This window comes from Bolinopsis microptera, chromosome 10 (genome assembly GCF_026151205.1).
Source record: "Bolinopsis microptera isolate Bmic1 chromosome 10, MBARI_Bmic_1.0, whole genome shotgun sequence".
Lineage (NCBI taxonomy): Eukaryota > Metazoa > Ctenophora > Tentaculata > Lobata > Bolinopsidae > Bolinopsis > Bolinopsis microptera.
In genome coordinates this window covers 3,570,907-3,590,743 of record NC_087081.1, presented here as the reverse complement: position 1 = coordinate 3,590,743, position 19,837 = coordinate 3,570,907, and the positions used below count along the sequence as shown (strand labels likewise).

Sequence of the window (19,837 nt, the reverse complement as noted above, 5' to 3'; positions counted from 1 at the left end):
ATGCTATTGCAGTGAACCTTATAATAATGCTATAACAGTGAACCTTATAATAATGCTATTGCAGTGAACCTTATAATAATGCTATTGCAGTGAACCTTATAATAATGCTATAACAATAAACCTTTTAATAATGCTATAACGGTGAAGCGTATAATAATAATATAACGAAGAACCTTATAATAATGCTATAACAGTGAACCTTATAATAATGCTATAACAGTGAACCTTATAATAATGCTATAACGGTGAAGCTTATAATAATGCTATTGCAGTGAACCTTATAATAATGCTATAACAGTGAACCTTATAATAATGCTATAACAGTGAACCTTATAATAATGCTATAACAGTGAACCTTATAATAATGCTATAACGGTGAAGCTTATAATAATGCTATAACGGTGAACCTTATGATAATGCTATAACAGTGAACCTTATAATAATGCTATAACGGTGAAGCTTATAATAATGCTCTTGCAGTGAACCTTATAATAATGCTATTGCAGTGAACCTTATAATAATGCTATTGCAGTGAACCTTATAATAATGCTATAACGGTGAACCTTATAATAATGCTATAACGGTGAAGCTTATAATAATGCTATTGCAGTGAACCTTATAATAATGCTATTGCAGTGAACCTTATAATAATGCTATAACGGTGAACCTTATAATAATGCTATAACGGTGAACCTTATAATAATGCTATAACGGTGAACCTTATAATAATGCTATAACAGTGAACCTTATAATAATGCTATAACGGTGAAGCTTATAATAATACTATTGCAGTGAACCTTATAATAATGCTATAACGATGAACCTTATAATAATGCTATAACAGTGAACCTTATAATAATGCTATAACGGTGAACCTTATAATAATGCTATAACGGTGAACCTTATAATAATGCTATAACAGTGAACCTTATAATAATACTATTGCAGTGAACCTTATAATAATACTATTGCAGTGAACCTTATAATAATGCTATAACGATGAACCTTATAATAATGCTATAACAGTGAACCTTATAATAATGCTATAACAGTGAACCTTATAATAATGCTATAACGGTGAACCTTATAATAATGCTATAACAGTGAACCTTATAATAATGCTATAACGGTGAACCTTATAATAATGTTATAACAGTGAACCTTATAATAATTCTATAACGGTGAACCTTATAATAATGCTATAACGGTGAACCTTGTAATAATGATACAACGGTGAACCTTATAATAATGCTATAACGATGAACCTTATAATAATGCTATTGCAGTGAACCTTATAAAGTTATAATAATGCTATAACGGTGAACCTTATAATAATGCTATAACGATGAACCTTATAATAATGCTATTGCAGTGAACCTTATAATAATGCTATAACGGTGAACCTTATAATAATGCTATAACAGTGAACCTTACAATAATACTATTGCAGTGAACCTTATAATAATGCTATAACGATGAACCTTATAATAATGCTATAACAGTGAAGCTTATAATAATACTATAACAGTGAACCTTATAATAATGCTATAACAGTGAACCTTATAATAATGCTATAACGGTGAACCTTATAATAATGTTATAACAGTGAACCTTATAATAATGCTATAACGGTGAACCTTATAATAATGCTATAACGGTGAACCTTGTAATAATGATACAACGGTGAACCTTATAATAATGCTATAACGATGAACCTTATAATAATGCTATTGCAGTGAACCTTATAAAGTTATAATAATGCTATAACGGTGAACCTTATAATAATGCTATAACGATGAACCTTATAATAATGCTATAACAGTGAAGCTTATAATAATACTATAACAGTGAACCTTATAATAATGCTATAACAGTGAACCTTATAATAATGCAATAACGGTGAACCTTATAATAATGATATAACGGTGAAGCTTATAATAATGCTATAACAGTGAACCTTATAATAATGCTATAACGTTGAACCTTGTAATAATGATACAACGGTGAACCTTATAACAATGTTATAACAGTGAACCTTATAATAATGCTATAACGGTGAACCTTATAATAATGCTATAACGGTGAACCTTGTAATAATGATACAACGGTGAACCTTATAATAATGCTATAACGATGAACCTTATAATAATGCTATTGCAGTGAACCTTATAAAGTTATAATAATGCTATAACGGTGAACCTTGTAATAATGATACAACGGTGAACCTTATAATAATGTTATAACAGTGAACCTTATAATAATGCTATAACGGTGAACCTTATAATAATGCTATAACGGTGAACCTTGTAATAATGATACAACGGTGAACCTTATAATAATGCTATAACGATGAACCTTATAATAATGCTATTGCAGTGAACCTTATAAAGTTATAATAATGCTATAACGGTGAACCTTATAATAATGCTATAACGGTGAACCTTATAATAATGCTATTGCAGTGAAGCTTATAATAATGATATAACAGTGAACCTTATAATAATGTTATAACGGTGAACCTTATAATAATGCTATTGCAGTGAACCTTATAATAATGCTATAACGGTGAACCTTATAATAATGCTATTGCAGTGAAGCTTATAATAATGATATAACAGTGAACCTTATAATAATGTTATAACGGTGAACCTTATAATAATGCTATTGCAGTGAACCTTATAATAATGCTATAACGATGAACCTTATAATAATGCTATTGCAGTGAACCTTATAAAGTTATAATAATGCTATAACGGTGAACCTTATAATAAAGCTATAACGGTGAACCTTATAATAATGCTATTGCAGTGAAGCTTATAATAATGATATAACAGTGAACCTTATAATAATGCTATAACGGTGAACCTTATAATAATGCTATTGCAGTGAACCTTATAATAATGCTATAACGGTGAACCTTATAATAATGCTATAACAGTGAAGCTTATAATAATGCTATTGCAGTGAACCTTATAATAATGCTATAATAGTGAACATTATAATAATGCTATTGCAGTGAACCTTATAAAGTTATAATAATGCTATAACAGTGAACCTTATAATAATGCTATTGCAGTGAACCTTATAATAATGCTATTGCAGTGAACCTTATAATAATGCTATTGCAGTGAACCTTATAATAATGCTATAACGGCGAACCGTATAATAATGCTATTGCAGTGAACCTTATAATAATGCTATTGCAGTGAAACTTATAATAATGCTATTGCAGTGTACCTTATAATAATGCTATAACGGCGAACCGTATAATAATGTTATAACGGTGAACCTTATGATAATGCTATAACAGTGAACCTTATAATAATGCTATAACAGTGAACCTTATGATAATGCTATAACGGTGAACCTTATAATAATGCTATAACGGTGAACCTTATGATAATGCTATAACAGTGAACCTTATAATAATGCTATAACAGTGAACCTTATAATAATGATATAACGGTGAACCTTATAATAATGCTATAACAGTGAACCTTATAATAATGCTATAACGGTGAACCTTATAATAATGCTATAACGGTGAACCTTATAATAATGCTATAACAGTGAACCTTATGATAATGCTATAACAGTGAACCTTATAATAATGCTATAACGATGAACCTTATAATAATGCTATAACAGTGAACCTTATAATAATGTTATAACAGTGAACCTTATAATAATGTTATAACGGTGAACCTTATAATAATGCTATAACAGTGAACCTTATAATAATGCTATAACAGTGAAGCTTATAATAATGCTATTGCAGTGAACCTTATAATAATGCTATTGCAGTGAACCTTATAATAATGCTATTGCAGTGAACCTTATAATAATGCTATAACGGCGAACCGTATAATAATGCTATTGCAGTGAACCTTATAATAATGCTATTGCAGTGAACCTTATAATAATGCTATTGCAGTGAACCTTATAATAATGCTATAACGGCGAACCGTATAATAATGTTATAACGGTGAACCTTATGATAATGCTATAACAGTGAACCTTATAATAATGCTATAACAGTGAACCTTATGATAATGCTATAACGGTGAACCTTATAATAATGCTATAACGGTGAACCTTATGATAATGCTATAACAGTGAACCTTATAATAATGCTATAACAGTGAACCTTATAATAATGATATAACGGTGAACCTTATAATAATGCTATAACGGTGATCCTTATAATGATGCTATTGCAGTGAACCTTATAATAATGCGATTGCAGTGAACCTTATAATAATGCTATTTCAGTGAACACTGGGAAAGATTTCTCAAACGTGGGATATCTGATAGTAAAGCTGATCAGAGCAACCAACCTGCCCAGTAAGAAGATTGGGTCCATGGATCCGTACGTTGTCATGGAGATAGAGAACTGTAGGTCTATTTCACCGGTCAGGGAGGATTGCCTGGAACCCGAATGGAAATTAACATACAGGTACACAATTATCATACACAGGTTTATGATACAGGTATACAATCTCATGCCTTTGATTAATATCATGGTTGAGAGTGTTTAGTTTTTTGGGATATTATGTTACTTACACAATAGATATTTCAAATGGCAACATTCAAAGAACCGACGTATCCTATCACCTCCACCACCCCTAGGTTCCCAATAAACGACTACCACAGTGTGCTCCACCTCTCCCTGTGTTATATTATCATATATTATGTTATATTATGTTATATTATGTTATATTATGTCATATTATGTTATATTATGTTATATTATACATTTATCACATGCCTTCTCATGCGATATCAAAACTTTCGCCCACGAGGCTTGCCGAGTTAGCGAAAGTTTCGATATTTCCCGAGGCTTGCCGAGGGTTATATCGACATTTTCAATCACGAGGCTTGCCGAGTTTTGAAAATGTTGATATCGCATGAGAAGGCATGTGATTAATGTTTTATCACACTTTTTTTGGAGCCAAATTTGGCCGGGAAAGCAGAATTTGATCAAACGTTAGTTATAAATCTCACCAAAGCAAAACTAGACATGTCGAACTTATTTATGTTTATAATGTCCAAGCTATATATAGCTCTCGATAAGTTAGTATTTCAGATATTAAAGATACAATACGTGAAATTAGAATCTCGCGTTTCACATTTATGACACAGTGAATGCTGTATGCCGCGCCCAATTTGCTTTCTATTGATACGTAGTGCATGCGATATTAATGTGTTTTCCGCCTATGGGTCTTGTACTTATGTGTCTAGAATATTCCGCCGCGAGCGCGTTTGATACGTAATTACATCCTGCAAATCAATTGATGTGAGGTGATTCTAATACTTTATTTCTATTAGATATTTTTAGAGTCATTAAAACTGTAGATGCAATATAATGTATAGAACATCCGTTTAAGTGTTGATTATACATCACAGTCCTTATCGTATAATCTGTATCTGCGATAAGGTGAAAGAATTTCCTGGTTCTTGTATTTGAATAGAGCTGTGGGGTCATAATTAGTGTCTATTTATCAGTCCACATTATACACTGCACACCCTAATTTACATCAACAATTATATTATCGTCCGTCTTGATTCTTGATTGTCTGTTATTTCAGAATGATTTAATCAATGCAACTTGTAATCGTTGACTTAGAATTTTATCAAGTATTCTGCTTAGTTCTTAGTCAGTATACATCTTTACTTGCCATTATTTGCCATTATTTGGAGCCAAATTTGGCCTGGAAAGCAGAATTTGATCAAACGTTAGTTATAAATCTCACCAAAGCAAAACTAGACATGTCGAACTTATTTATGTTTATAATGTCCAAGCTATATATAGCTCTCGATAAGTTAGTATTTCAGATATTAAAGATACAATACGTGAAATTAGAATCTCGCGTTTCACATTTATGACACAGTGAATGCTGTATGCCGCGCCCAATTTGCTTTCTATTGATACGTAGTGCATGCGATATTAATGTGTTTTCCGCCTATGGGTCTTGTACTTATGTGTCTAGAATATTCCGCCGCGAGCGCGTTTGATACGTAATTACATCCTGCAAATCAATTGATGTGAGGTGATTCTAATACTTTATTTCTATTAGATATTTTTAGAGTCATTAAAACTGTAGATGCAATATAATGTATAGAACATCCGTTTAAGTGTTGATTATACATCACAGTCCTTATCGTATAATCTGTATCTGCGATAAGGTGAAAGAATTTCCTGGTTCTTGTATTTGAATAGAGCTGTGGGGTCATAATTAGTGTCTATTTATCAGTCCACATTATACACTACACTCCCTAATTTACATCAACAATATTATCGTCCGTCTTGATTCTTGATTGTCTGTTATTTCAGAATGATTTAATCAATGCAACTTGTAATCGTTGACTTAGAATTTTATCAAGTATTCTGCTTAGTTCTTAGTCAGTATTCATCTTTACTTGCCATTATTTGCCATTATCTGCTTCGAGCTAGAAATTATCTGAACTGGAAATTATCAGAACATTTGTAATATTCAAATGTATCTCTTCAACATTTTAGAACGCAGTACTCCACCAGCCTATAACCACCCTGGTCATGGCCAGGTAGTTCACCCGTACTGTTACCAATATTGAATTGGTCTAATGAATGGCAGCACATTAATCATCGGACCTGTTTGCCACAGTGCCCAGACTAATTTATAACCAGATTAGCTGATTAAGTTACGTCATTCGTCCCTTGATATATTTATATAAATAATATATTTTATAGGATGTTTTTATTGCACTTATTTGCACTAACTAAAATTCAGTTAAAACTAGTCCTGGGATAGAATTTCCGCTCTTTATTGTACAGAATCTACATATAAGTCTCTTTAATCTTTATCAGTCTGTTTATAGATCAGCCACGAATTTCGCAAGCTAATCTAGGCGAAACCGGTTTGGAAAAGCCAAGTATAATTTCTGCACAATTTCTATATATGGAATATGGCTCAAAGAAGGGATCAGAGGGGGTTAAAATTGAGGTCTGAAATGGCTGAAATCTGGCTTTGTTTTGTATGTTTTCTTCGTTCGAATTAATCAAACATCGTCTAGTGTTTACTATTTTTTGTGAGGGTGACTGTAGTTTGTTCTGACACTTCCTTTTTAATTTCGAGTAAGCGATTAAGGAAATTAATTATCCTGATTGATTGTATCGCTGACAAGTACCAAAACTTTGTGAAACTTTCAAGTCTGCTTGTAAACTTTGATCTCGTTTTCAATAACCTTAAGTCACTTAAAGCTCGTACAAGCCAGGGAGTTTTTACTTTGTTTCATCATCCGAAGCCTAATTAGGCTTTGAACTGTAAAGTGCAATAAAAAGGGAACAGCTTGAAAAAGTTTTACAACAAAAAATTGTATTTTGCTTGACGCATCTCAAACACAAGGAAATATTTTCAAAACTAGGTATAAATTTAAATTTTTCCATATCCTGGAAAGTTTACCTGATCATTGCATTAACGGTCATAGACTACTTGAGGTTGTTGATTTAAATCTTTATTTAAATCAGTACCTCGCAGTAGTAGAACAGTTGTTGAGAGTGGGCTCCTTGTTCCTATGGGAATATCGGACTCTCTCTGAGCAACTGATTGATATTTCATGCCCCCGGGTGAGAGCCAGTGCTCCCCATCGGGGCATGTAATATCAATTCTGCTTTCCTGCCAAATTTGGCTCGAAAGTGTGATAATATGTTTTATTATATTATATTATGTTATATTATGTTATATTATACGTATCCTATCACCTCCACCACCCCTAGGTTCCCAATAAACGACTACCACAGTGTCCTCCACCTCTCCCTGTGTGACGAGGAGGATCTGGTGAATGATGTGCTAGTTGGCAGAATTGCTATCCCTCTCTTTAACTGCAGAGGACTTAAAAAGTACATATTGAAGGACGCGAAACTAACTGGTGTTGGTGAGTGGTCTTTCAATGTATGATTTGATAAAAGTGCTAGAGGTCGCACTGTTTTATAACAAAGCAGCCTAACTTTAATTGTGTAACGACTCCCAAGTAAGCCCGAGTAAGAGTCCAGAACACTTTTGCTCTAACATAGATATTACTAGTTTCCCCAATCATATAGTACAGTCAATTCCTGTTTACTTGTGCCTGCCCTAACCAGTTTGAGCTTTTTCAAGCCTAAACATTCTTTGTCATTGTTTTTATACAAGTTCATTGCTGTATAATTCTGTATTATTTGATGAAAGTTTCAAATGAAACTAGGTAAAGGTGAGCTGATTATAGAGACAGCAGTTTTCTACAACCCCATCAGAGCAGCAGTTAGAACCTTCTCTCCGAAGGAAGAGAAGATAATGAAAGATCCAACAAAGTTTGACATTTCCTTATTACAGAGAGATGTTAAGAGAATTACTGCTCAGGTAAGGATGGGACTATACTCAGAAATTAAATCCCACAAAAATAGATTTATTTTAGTGGTATCTCTTGATTGCAAGTTAAACAATAAATGTTGAAAGTACTAAACTAACCAAATATGTACGTTATTGACCAACTTTAAAAAACGGGTTCATCACAGTTGGAGATGGTTCAAGATATGGGTGAGGGGTTGGATCAGATCATCCGTTGGAGAAATAAACCCCTATCTTTCGTCTCCATGATAATATTCGTCCTTGTCACCTACTACATCGAGCTTTGGATGGTTCCCCTTGCGATTGGGCTTTTGCTCTTATACAGCGTAAGTTGTCAGAAGAAAGCAGTTGATTTTTATTTAAACTAACTGCAGCCCATGCTTTAATATGTTTGTTCGTTTGTATTAATATTAACAAGCATTAAAGCCTGGTAGCCGAACAAACATTTCAGCACGTAGCACAAAGATGTGGTGTCAAAAAGAAAGAGACCTGGGTTAGAAACAACGTGAACAGAGCCTACTACGAGGTTACAAGAGAGACAGAGGGCGAATCGACGGGGTTCAGCGCAAAGCTTGACAAAATGAAAACAGTCTTCACAACCGCTGAAGGCATTCAAAAAGGCTTAGATTTTGCGGCGAGTATTGGAGAAAAGTTTGGTCACATAGGTCAGTGGAAGAACCAGTTTGTGTCAGCGATGTGCTGTGTGATACTGATATCAGCTGGCTGTCTGCTGTACTATGTGAGCCCCCGGTATATGATCATAGTGTGGGGTCTGAACAAGTTTAGGAAGTTCTACTTCCAACCCAACCTAGTGGATAATAACGAGATGGTGGACTTGTTGTCCAGGATTCCCTCATTCCCTGAGATTGAGCAATATAGACAAATCAGAAGTCGGGGGTCTGGTGCCCGACCTAGGAGCGCTGCAGGTTCTTCTCGTGAGCTCAACAAAGCAGATTGAAGAAGGGTCCACTATCATTAAGACTTTAAGAGTTCTTATTTTGAATTTTAGAGGATGTGAAATTCAACAAGACCACTGTTGGTACATGTGAACGTCACCACAGAAAAACATTACCAATACTAAAATCTTTGTAATTACTTCTTAAATCTGCCAAAATAATGCCGAACTGCCGAGCATGATAAATATAAACCAACGTGGCACTAATTGTGCGAAGAGCCAGTATTCTATTATTGTTTCTGCTACTTTCTGCTTGCATAGCGCAGTAGCAACTAATTTCAGTGCTATTTTTGAGTTTGATCAGGACTTAAAACATTTTGAAATGGTAATAAACAATTTGTAAGTAAATTCATTCGCATATCTTTAAAGATTACTTTTTGTAAGACCTTTAAGTATAAAGCGACTTTAATTAAATTGCAAGTAAACAAGTGCATTTAATCATCGGGACAACAGCATTGGTGAAATTAAATGCAGTGTAATAAATGAACTGTTGATTTTCCTAATTTTTGATACTGCAATTCAATTTTTACTGGTGTTAATTTATTTTGACTTTTCTTAACAAATTAGCTGTATTTCTATGGCAAGAAGGGTATGTAGTTTCAATTGCATTTGTAGAATTGTTTATAATATGTTCTTTATTTTCAGAATCATATTTATGTAGTTGTTCAGAAATGCTTTTAGTACATTAGCAAGAAATTGCATGTTTTATTTGCATTGTTCACGAGTTCACTTTAATAGAGCAAACAAATTTAACCGATAGAGTAATTTCGGGTTCTGACTCTGACTCTGACTCTGACTCTGACTCTGACTCTGACTCTGACTCTGACTCTGACTCTGACTCTGACTCTGACTCTGACTCTGACTCTGACTCTGACTCTGACTCTGACTCTGACTCTGACTCTGACTCTGACTCTGACTCTGACTCTGACTCTGACTCTGACTCTGACTCTGACTCTGACTCTGACTCTGACTCTGACTCTGACTCTGACTCTGACTCTGACTCTGACTCTGACTCTGACTCTGACTCTGACTCTGACTCTGACTCTGACTCTGACTCTGACTCTGACTCTGACTCTGACTCTGACTCTGACTCTGACTCTGACTCTTCTGACCTGTTCCATTCCAGTATCTGTATATGAGATACGGACGAGGTCAATGGGAGACCTACGTACACAGCACAGTTATTAACCCTTACTACTTACGTTCTGGACGAGGTTTGTGATTTATACTGGTTCATAATAAGATCCAGTCATTTTAATACTGGCTCATAATCACATCCTTTCAGTTTCATTTTGATCGCTTCCTGTGTACCGGATTCAGGATTATGTAATTTTTCCGCGCTCCATGACTCAAGTGCCACAGGCACAAGAGCTTTAAAGACAAGTTGAAGTAAAGTTAGCGTCAGCGAAGGGTTAGCAAACTAGGCTTTTTTGTTTTATTTATGGTAGCTGGCGTCCGTCGCCCGTCGTCTATACTAGTCCGTGCGTTCCTGCGCGCACTTTAATCTTACTGGGCGGCGCTCAGCCTGTCATTCCGCCGTTCATGAACATAATAGCCTGGGGTCCCCAGGTAAACTTTGATCACACGGTTGTCGCTGGCCCGTTTAGTGAGAGCACGTTTTTTGATTTCTGTAAGGGACTTGTAGGGGATTTCCCAATTGTTATGTGGGGGATATGTGTTCCCGGGTAGGTGGAACATGTTTTAATGGTTAAATAGGTAATAATGAATAAGGTACTGGTAGTACTTGTCCAAAATGATCATAAAAACCGATAAGTTCGACCTCTTGACCCTCTCAGGCCACTTCCAGAGGCCACGCCCATCCCAAAATTACTGAAATCTAGGTCAAATCAAGACTGAGAATTTTTATTCCTGTAGGGGATTTATATGTTTCCGGGTATTTGGAATATGTTTAGGTGGTTTGATAGTTATTATTGTTTGGTAGTTTTTATTAGTACTTATTAAGTCCCAAACCATCAGAAAAACCGAGTTATGACCTTTTGACCCTCACCCACTCAGGCCACTCACAGGGACAATGCACTATTTAAAATAGCTGAAATCCATTTCAAATCTTTCTGTACGTTTCATGCTATTGCTACCCTGATCATTATGGGCCGTAAATATGAGGGAGTAAAGATTCTCAGTCTGGATTTGTAGAGAATTTGACACAGATTTCCGCTGTTTGGGATGGGCGTGGCCCTTGGTAGTGGCCTGAGATCAGAGGGTCAAGTTGTCGAAACTCGGGTTTTCTGATGGTTTGACTTTGAGACGCTTCTCATGCTTCAATAATATAATTAACTTAATTGCATTAATATACTTTTAGTGTAATTAGTGTAATTTCCAGTAAGGTTATCTGGCTTGATGTTATTGTTACCCTAGGTCATAGGTAGTCCAAATAAATGTTTCAGGAGAAGGAAACGCGGATATCAACGAGGGAGACATGTCGTTAACACAGAGATTTGAGTACATGTATCAACTAGCTGGAACAGGACAGGTTATCATTGCATTAGTATTATTATTTGGAAAACTCCCAACTTCTTTTATTCAGAAAACAATTTATTATTAAAACAATGCATTATAAGTATAACAGATCGACTGTTTATAACCGCACAAGTGGATTTCCACAATCAATAGCTCATGGAGTGTTGTATAGTCAGCACTCAGCACTCAGCACTCAGCATGAGAGTATTGAGTCGTAAATGCAGTACTGCTAGTGCTACCAGTACTGATATTACGGTAAGTATCACTATTAATACTATTATCTAAAATACGGAGGAATTGTCGGACTCTTTGTGTCCAGGACTATGTTTTTATAACAATAGTTTTATGTTTCATTTCAAGACATTTATAACACTGATATTTACCATACCACGTACCTTCTCTAGCCTAAACTCTATTTCAATCATAACTTTAACCAGCCACTAATTACGATCACGTGATTAGAGGCTACGTGATCACTACATTACAAAATAAGTAACGTCAATAAATTAATAAAAAAACAGTATTCTTTTAGTGCCCCCGAACAACACATATAGTTGTATGTGATATATCCCCACCCCCCCCCCCCCGTTGTTGTACATTGTATGTGATAGCTCAATTATTGAAGTATTGAGGTATTATACCTGCAACTAATTTTTTTCAGGACAAACGTAATTCGAATGGCCAAACATAATTCAATAAGATTTAGCTCGATGCTACTATCCAAACTATCAAATAAATGCGAAAATCATGTACCTTCATTTGAATAAGCAAATGAACACGAATATTTTTCGATTTGACAAACTCCTCGAACCAGTGGTGGTAGTAAGTCATTCCAAAAAGAATTATTTCAATTGGGCACTCAGTGACTGAGTTATCAAGGCCAACGTTTGCAGTTTGTACACTGACTTTTTGCCCCCCCCCCCCCCACCCTGTATTGTAAAACATTATCCACATAACGTAAAACTATCTGGAATTAAATTATGATATTATGTAAATCTGAGGCCAAGAATTTTCGATAATGTAATACAATTATGGTAATTTCATCATTATAAAAGTCAATAAGATTATTTAGGCTTTTAGAACATTTGAATGACATAGCAAATTGAACTTGTCAAGTTGTTGCAATAATTTTACTATCAAGAGTGTCTGCAAGGTTTTAAAGCATAATTCAGATATTTGACCGCAATTTTCAATTACGTAAAATCTAAACCCACCTTGTTTCAGAAATCTTTGGATTTCATAACGCTAATGTAACTCACATAATTTCAGAAAGTGCTTGTTTTGATAATGCTAATGTAACTCCGATAATTTCAGCAATCACTCGATTCCATAGCTTCTTTAGCAGAGAAGTTCAAAAACATTGCTCAGTGGAAGAACCCTTTTGGCAGCGGTTTATTGGCCGTCCTCATGATTGCTGCTTCCGTGGCACTGTATTTTATTCCTGTACGCTACATCATCATAGGTTAGAGACTGCGAGAGACAGAGGGACAGAGGGACAGAGGGACAGAGGGACAGAGGGACAGAGGGACAGAGGGACAGAGGGACAGAGGGACAGAGGGACAGAGGGACAGAGGGACAGAGGGACAGAGGGACAGAGGGACAGAGGGACAGAGGGACAGAGGGACAGAGGGACAGAGGGACAGAGGGACAGAGGGACAGAGGGACAGAGGGACAGAGGGACAGAGGGACAGAGGGACAGAGGGACAGAGGGACAGAGGGACAGAGGGACAGAGGGACAGAGGGACAGAGGGACAGAGGGACAGAGGGACAGAGGGACAGAGGGACAGAGGGACAGAGGGACAGAGGGACAGAGGGACAGAGGGACAGAGGGACAGAGGGACAGAGGGAAAGAGGGACAGAGGGACAGAGGGAAAGAGGGACAGAAGGACTGACGGACTGATTGTAATTCCATTTTTCATATATTATTTTGATTCATCTTTTGTTAAATTGCTCATGTTTCGCAGGATGGGGTATTAACAAATTCCGTAAGTTTAGCATGGATCCGAATCTGATCGACAATATGGAGGTGGAGGACTTCTTAAGTAGGATCCCCTCTGATCCTGAGTTGGAAGGCTTGAAAGAACCATCCCGCCACCAGAAACGATCGTGAGGAGGTTATAATGTAGACATATCTTCTGAGCAGGCATCTTCTCTTTTCGTTGTGTAATTGTTTAACAGAAACAGTTTATGTCGGGAATTTGTTACTTTACGGTCTGTGCCTAGAGAAGAAAAATAGAACAAGGAACAGTTGTGTTTGTCAATTGTTTCAAACAAGTTTCATTTCAGTACTTCAGTTGGATCGAATGTGAAATAATGATATAAATATTGGCGTGAATTGAAAAATTTTCACTACATCAGATCTACTAATTTTACTAACTAGCTAACAGGAGCCCCTCATCCAACATACACATACATTGCCTTTTTCCAGATATTTAAGAAAATGTTGTCCTACCAAGTGCCAGCAAACAAGTGCTGCCATGTATATGTCATCAAGTACTTCGCTACTAAACTGGGTAACGATCACAACCCGACATCCTAATCTTAATCTTAGCATAGTTTTAACTTTTAAGGTTTCGCATTAATTTTATAAGCTTCTACAAACACAGACTGCAGATTTGAGGAATGCAATTTTGGTTGTATTACGTCAAACTGCCTTAGTCTACGTAGTATAAAAATAGCATTATACCGCAGCCAAGTATCCACCCTATGCTATGGAATTTGGACCTTAACGTCATCAATAGCCGATAATTTAACCAGGTTTGAGATATAACTGTATTTCTGTGGTTGTGGCGAATGAGGAGGTATTAGTTTACTTTTCATCTTCCCAGCCACCGCTATCAAGTTCCCCTCGAAACTTAGACCCAGCTACAGGGCATCACGAGTCCTATATCGTCCGATATATGGCGGGCATTTACTAGTGTCTATATATGCAATCACGCCTAGTGCTATCGGTCGACCGAGGGAGTTGACCGTTAATCGTTGACCCATCCCTGCACGATGGATTTCCTGAAATTCCTGTGCTTTTATCTGGAGGGAGACTTATACCTCTGAGCATGTCCTCCATGGCGGGACTGGAAAATTTGGACTTGTTCCAGAATTAAAACACGCAATCTTTCAAACTAATGAAATGAAAAAATCAAAGATTATATTTACACAAATAAAAGTAAATCTCAAAAATATATCATCATGATTTTCTAAAAAGTTGCAACTTTTATTCAAAACGATAATTGTTGTTATCTGTCTATCATCACGCGGCAGAACATTCTACAAAATATTAACTTCCTAATGATCTTGAAATTCAATCAGGAGACGGAGCTAACTGACCTTTTTGAGACTAAATGAATGATTAAATCTTTTAAATACGGTATCCTAAATCATGCTACCTAGTTTGTTTAAATATTCATTACCATAATATTCAAATAGTCAAATCAATCCTAATAACATAAAATATTTCAAAGCATATAAAAACTGAAACTACTGTTGATTGGGTGCTTCACATGGTTGCAATCAACCCTAATAAGTAAGTACTGACTAGTATCGCCAGATCCTAACAGTACAACTGTACTGCCTGTGTTTTTGCAGGCTCGGATCTTGTATTCTCAATGTCTGATCCCTGTTATTGTGGGTCGACGTATGAGCCATAGAGGCTAGAGCTGTATAGGGCTCTAATATATAGAACTCTATATAGAATTTATAATATAGGGCTCTATATAGAACTCTATTATATAGTGCTCTAATATATAGAACTCTATATAGGGCTCTTACAAACGGGCTCTAACTGCCACGTTATGTGCGAGAACTTTCCGAGCCTACAAAAATAATCACAATAAGCTCTTATTGTCATTGTACACCAGTGGTGATGCAGAAAGAGCGGACTAAGCATGCTTGCCTAACAAATGAAATAAATAGAATCTCATATTTTAGAAGCTAAATCGGGTTCGTATAACTATAAGCTAGTAATGTGAGAACTAATGGTTTATGTAAGTACTAAAATAAGCTAAAATGTATCTAAAAAGAGCTTAATTTTGATGCCTATCAGTCTCTTTAAGTTTAACTATTGATTTTACAGTTGCACCCACTCTAACACACAATTATACACCTACCCCATGTAGTTACCATAGTTACCGTAGTTACCGAAGTAACCATACCCCAGGGCGGGGTCCGGACTCTAGGGCGTAAGACTCTAGGGCGTAAGACTCTAGGGTCTTAGGGTTAGGGTTAGGGTTAGGGTTAGGGTTTGGGTTTGGGTTAGGGTTAGGGTTAGGGTTAGGATAAGGGTTAGGGTTAGGGTTAGGGTGATGGTTAGGGTTAGGGCGCCGCCCTAAAGTCTCACGCCCTAGAGTCTTACGCCCTAGAGTCCCGGACCCCCCAGGGCACCTCTCTGGAGGGACAAAAACAGAGTCAGTCTATAAAAGATAAGGGGGAGGGGGCTAGGGGACGGCCTATCAAATAAGCTTATTTTTAAGGCCTGTCATAAAAGGCCTATTCATATATCTTGTTGATAAGCTCCTAATTTAGAACTACCAAATAGGGCCTATCAGGCTGCTTGGTTAATAGCAATAGTATCAGCTCCTTGATCGATAAACTCCTCAATTTAGAATTATCAAAAAAAGAGCCAATTAGAATGCCTTGTTGTTCCTGAATTTATACCTATCATATGGGGCATGTATGGGGCATGTATGGACTGTGGGTGCCAACTGTGAGGTTGATAAACTTCTTTATTTAAGCCTATCAAATAGGGCCTAGAATATCATGCCGTTTCTATCAAATAAATCCTAACATAGCATGCACCATCTTGACAAAGATGAGCCTAATTTCTTTAACTAGGTGTTGGTATCCCTTATAGGGAACAGTTCGGAGAGTTTCCCCTAAATTGAAGCTAGAAGTTCGTCTGATAATACTGATGGAACAGGAGGGTTGTCTTTTAATCAGGATATTTTTGGTCATTCTACGTTAATCTTTGTTTTCTTCCTGAAAAAAACATCTGTCAGCAAAATCGTCTGGTCAGGCAGAACTTAATTGATGGTTTATCAAAAATTGAGCACTCGGAGATCTATATTTCTTTTTGGAATATTGCCAACAAATGAAGGCAGCAATGTTATAAAATCACGTACCTCTCCCTCTTCTTGAAGACTTGGAAGGGAACTCCAATATTCCCGTTGTTAAATGCACTGATATTGAGTGCTCCGATCCTGCAACATCTTATGGTAGATTTATGGTACAAACAGGATTCATGCAAAAAGAGGAAATGTGCTTGAAGGGGTTTGATATGACTTTATCGTCCAAAGACCGAATGGATTCATGCTGTTAATGAGTAACATAAAATAGGCAAGTGAGTATGAGGAGTTATTGTATGATATTTGGGTAAATAATTACCTTTTTCGTAAAGACAGTCTTTGCCCGGTCCAGCCGTATTACTGTGTTCAGTGAATAGTTTATAAGCGTCCCCGCTCCCCAAACAGCGGCCTCCTTTGGTAACACCAAACACGTTGTAACCTGAGTCAACAGCAATGTTATTTAAAATACTTTCTAAACAAAAACTGTGACATTTTGATTGGAAATTGAATTTGTAATTCACTCGATAATGCATCATCATGAGAATGAAAGAAGATGAAAATTTGCTCATCAAAAGATGAAATTCGTTAATTTGCTGCTCACCTCTACTTCTGGCAATAGCTCCGCACTTTTCCACACTGTGTTTCCTCCGGTGGGGTTGTCCGAAAAGAGCGTTGTGGGTAGCTTCCAGATCTGGTATTACATATCCTGTCATCTTATTCTTTATGCAGCCCAAATAGATCGTTGCTGAAATAGAATCTGTTATTTCCTGTTGAAGAGTTCCCGGCCTCTGAAATTTATAATTTTTAAAACCTAAACCTCGGTCAGATGTATATTATCCTCAGTTCCGTTTACTAAGAAGGATATGTACCTATCAAATTTGGCTTTAGTCAACCGGTAATTGTGTCCGGATTTCATCCGGTTTACTTATTTCATAACTTATCAGAGCCTTCCGGCTAGAATTGATAGTTCCGTCTTTTAGGTATCTCCCACCGTAAATCAGTATATCGACAGTTAGCGACACGGAAGCACAACAAATTCTTTTTGACTGACCGATTTTACATGTTAACGTGTAAATTGCTGTAACTGAAAAGCTGTAAAAAGCAGAGAAATTGTACGCGCAAATACGGTGGACTCTCTCTCACACACACACACTCTCTCTCTCTCACACAGACACACAGACACAGACACACAGACACACACACACACACACACACACTCTCTCTCTCTCTCTCTCTCTCTCTCTCTCTCTCTCTCTCTCTCACACACACACACACACACACACACACACACACACACACACACACACACACACACACACACACACTCTCTCTCTCTCTCTCTCTCTCTCTCGGTGGACTCACCATCAAGACTGTATACGTTCATACTCTTCCAGCCTCCCGTCCCGGTTCTGCTGCATGCGGCGTTCCTCTCGCCGTAGTTAGCGAAATCTTTGGCTGCAGAGCAAGAAGCAAAACATTCACCTGAAGTTCATCATCGTTAACTTGAGAGGTTATCATTGTGAGCTTTATGGAAAAAATAGTTCGACCCCCATATGGACTGAATCTTTACAACTTGTTGATCCATGTGTATTTAAGTTCAGATGTGTATATATTAATTTATTCATGAAGTGATTTTACTAATTAAAGTAATTAATTAATTAATTATACTGAGATAACGTACCTCCTTGTCGGTATCCCCGATTAGACACAGCGAATACGTTGTAACCGAGCGATGATGCAGCTTTAGCGCACGCCTGAGATATTATTATATTAATTGTCTCTTCATCTTCTCATTCTATAAGTGAATAACCGCTATTTACGAATGAACGTAAAAGGCTGATTTAAGTGGAAGAGGCTGATTCAAGTTCGTCTGTAGTAGATCGCCGCAGACACAAAGTTTTCACGGCAGACCATCCAGAATTAGTATGCTTATTGTTAAGATTATCTAGCAGGGAACGGAAACGTTTTAAAGTTTTAGCAAAAAACTCACCATGACAGGATCGGGTCTTTCCCAGTAATTATCACTCAAATGATCGCTCCCTATATTATGTTCCAGGGACGAAATGGCGGGAATATTGTCCTGTTCCAGGATCCAGCAACCTAAATGCTTCAGTTCTGTTGAGCTTGAGCCTGGAGAGTAAAATTTGTCAAACTTGGAGTTATACAAAGAAATATAAATCATGGAACGTCATGGTCGATATTTTGGTAGCTTAAATTTGATTGAAATTCGGAAAATAATAATAAATTTATCGGAATTCGGAGAATATACCGGAGCTTGAAGTTGAATGAAATTCGGGGAATAAACCGGAACTTGGGCACAGTCTGGGTGGTGATACATCTTTCTTCTGATACGGGACAGGTATCAATTTATAACTATCCCGTGTCAGTAAATGGCAGCTGATCAGGTATCTGGCACAAGTTTGCATCACCTCCCCAACCGTAGCCAAGTCTTTTCAATCACGACAATCTTACTCATGATGGTGTTACCCATGATGGTGTTACCCATGATGGTGTTACCCATGATGGTGTAACCCATGATGGTGTTACCCATGATGGTGTTACCCATGATGGTGTTACCCATGATGGTGTTACCCATGATGGTGTTACCCATGATGGTGTTACCCATGATGGTGTTACCCATGATGGTGTTATTCATGATGGTGTTACCCATGATGGTGTTACTTACCCATAATAGTGTCGAGGTGAAATAAAATGAGAGCTAGCATGTACTGAATCATATTTACGTCCTTCTCTGCCATCAGCATGGGTCACTGTAAGATAGAACGCTGTGTTAGGAAGTTAGGATACTGTCAAATATGGAGCCGTGTTAAAAACAGAGCATGTAAAATAATATAATATTCGTAAGGCTATTAACGTTAGTGATGGTGTTGTCTTGAGGTGAATGTGGTTAAACTTTCACCGCAAAGTGTTCAAGTTCTTGAATATACGATGTGGTTCACTGGCTTCTGCTTGCTAATGAATGT

The 19,837-nt window shown here is 36.7% G+C and overlaps 2 protein-coding genes across 5 annotated transcripts in view; one reads left to right on the top strand and one right to left on the bottom strand.

Moving 5' to 3' along the window:
- Positions 1-10,012, top strand: part of LOC134821826 (multiple C2 and transmembrane domain-containing protein 1-like) — a 30,600-nt gene extending 20,588 nt beyond the window's left edge. For 2 of the 4 annotated variants that reach the window (XM_063832624.1, XM_063832620.1), the window contains 5 exons: positions 4,273-4,456; positions 7,757-7,914; positions 8,221-8,375; positions 8,531-8,689; positions 8,815-10,012. In XM_063832624.1, the coding sequence (XP_063688694.1) occupies positions 4,273-4,456; positions 7,757-7,914; positions 8,221-8,375; positions 8,531-8,689; positions 8,815-9,321 (1,163 nt within the window). In that variant the 3' untranslated portion in view covers positions 9,322-10,012. The remainder of the gene's footprint in view (positions 1-4,272; positions 4,457-7,756; positions 7,915-8,220; positions 8,376-8,530; positions 8,690-8,814) is intronic. The other 2 variants (XM_063832623.1, XM_063832622.1) reach the window with 1 other exon arrangement.
- Positions 10,013-14,924: 4,912 nt separating this feature from the next.
- Positions 14,925-19,524, bottom strand: LOC134822233 (uncharacterized). The gene is made up of 8 exons (XM_063833143.1): positions 19,326-19,524; positions 18,844-18,983; positions 18,535-18,607; positions 18,216-18,335; positions 17,455-17,598; positions 17,173-17,292; positions 16,911-16,988; positions 14,925-16,767 (listed from the first exon to the last, which is right to left on the bottom strand). Exons 1-8 carry the CDS (start codon positions 19,522-19,524, stop codon positions 16,745-16,747), a joined length of 897 nt encoding a protein of 298 aa, XP_063689213.1. The 3' UTR covers positions 14,925-16,744.
- Between the last annotated feature and the right edge of the window lie 313 nt (positions 19,525-19,837).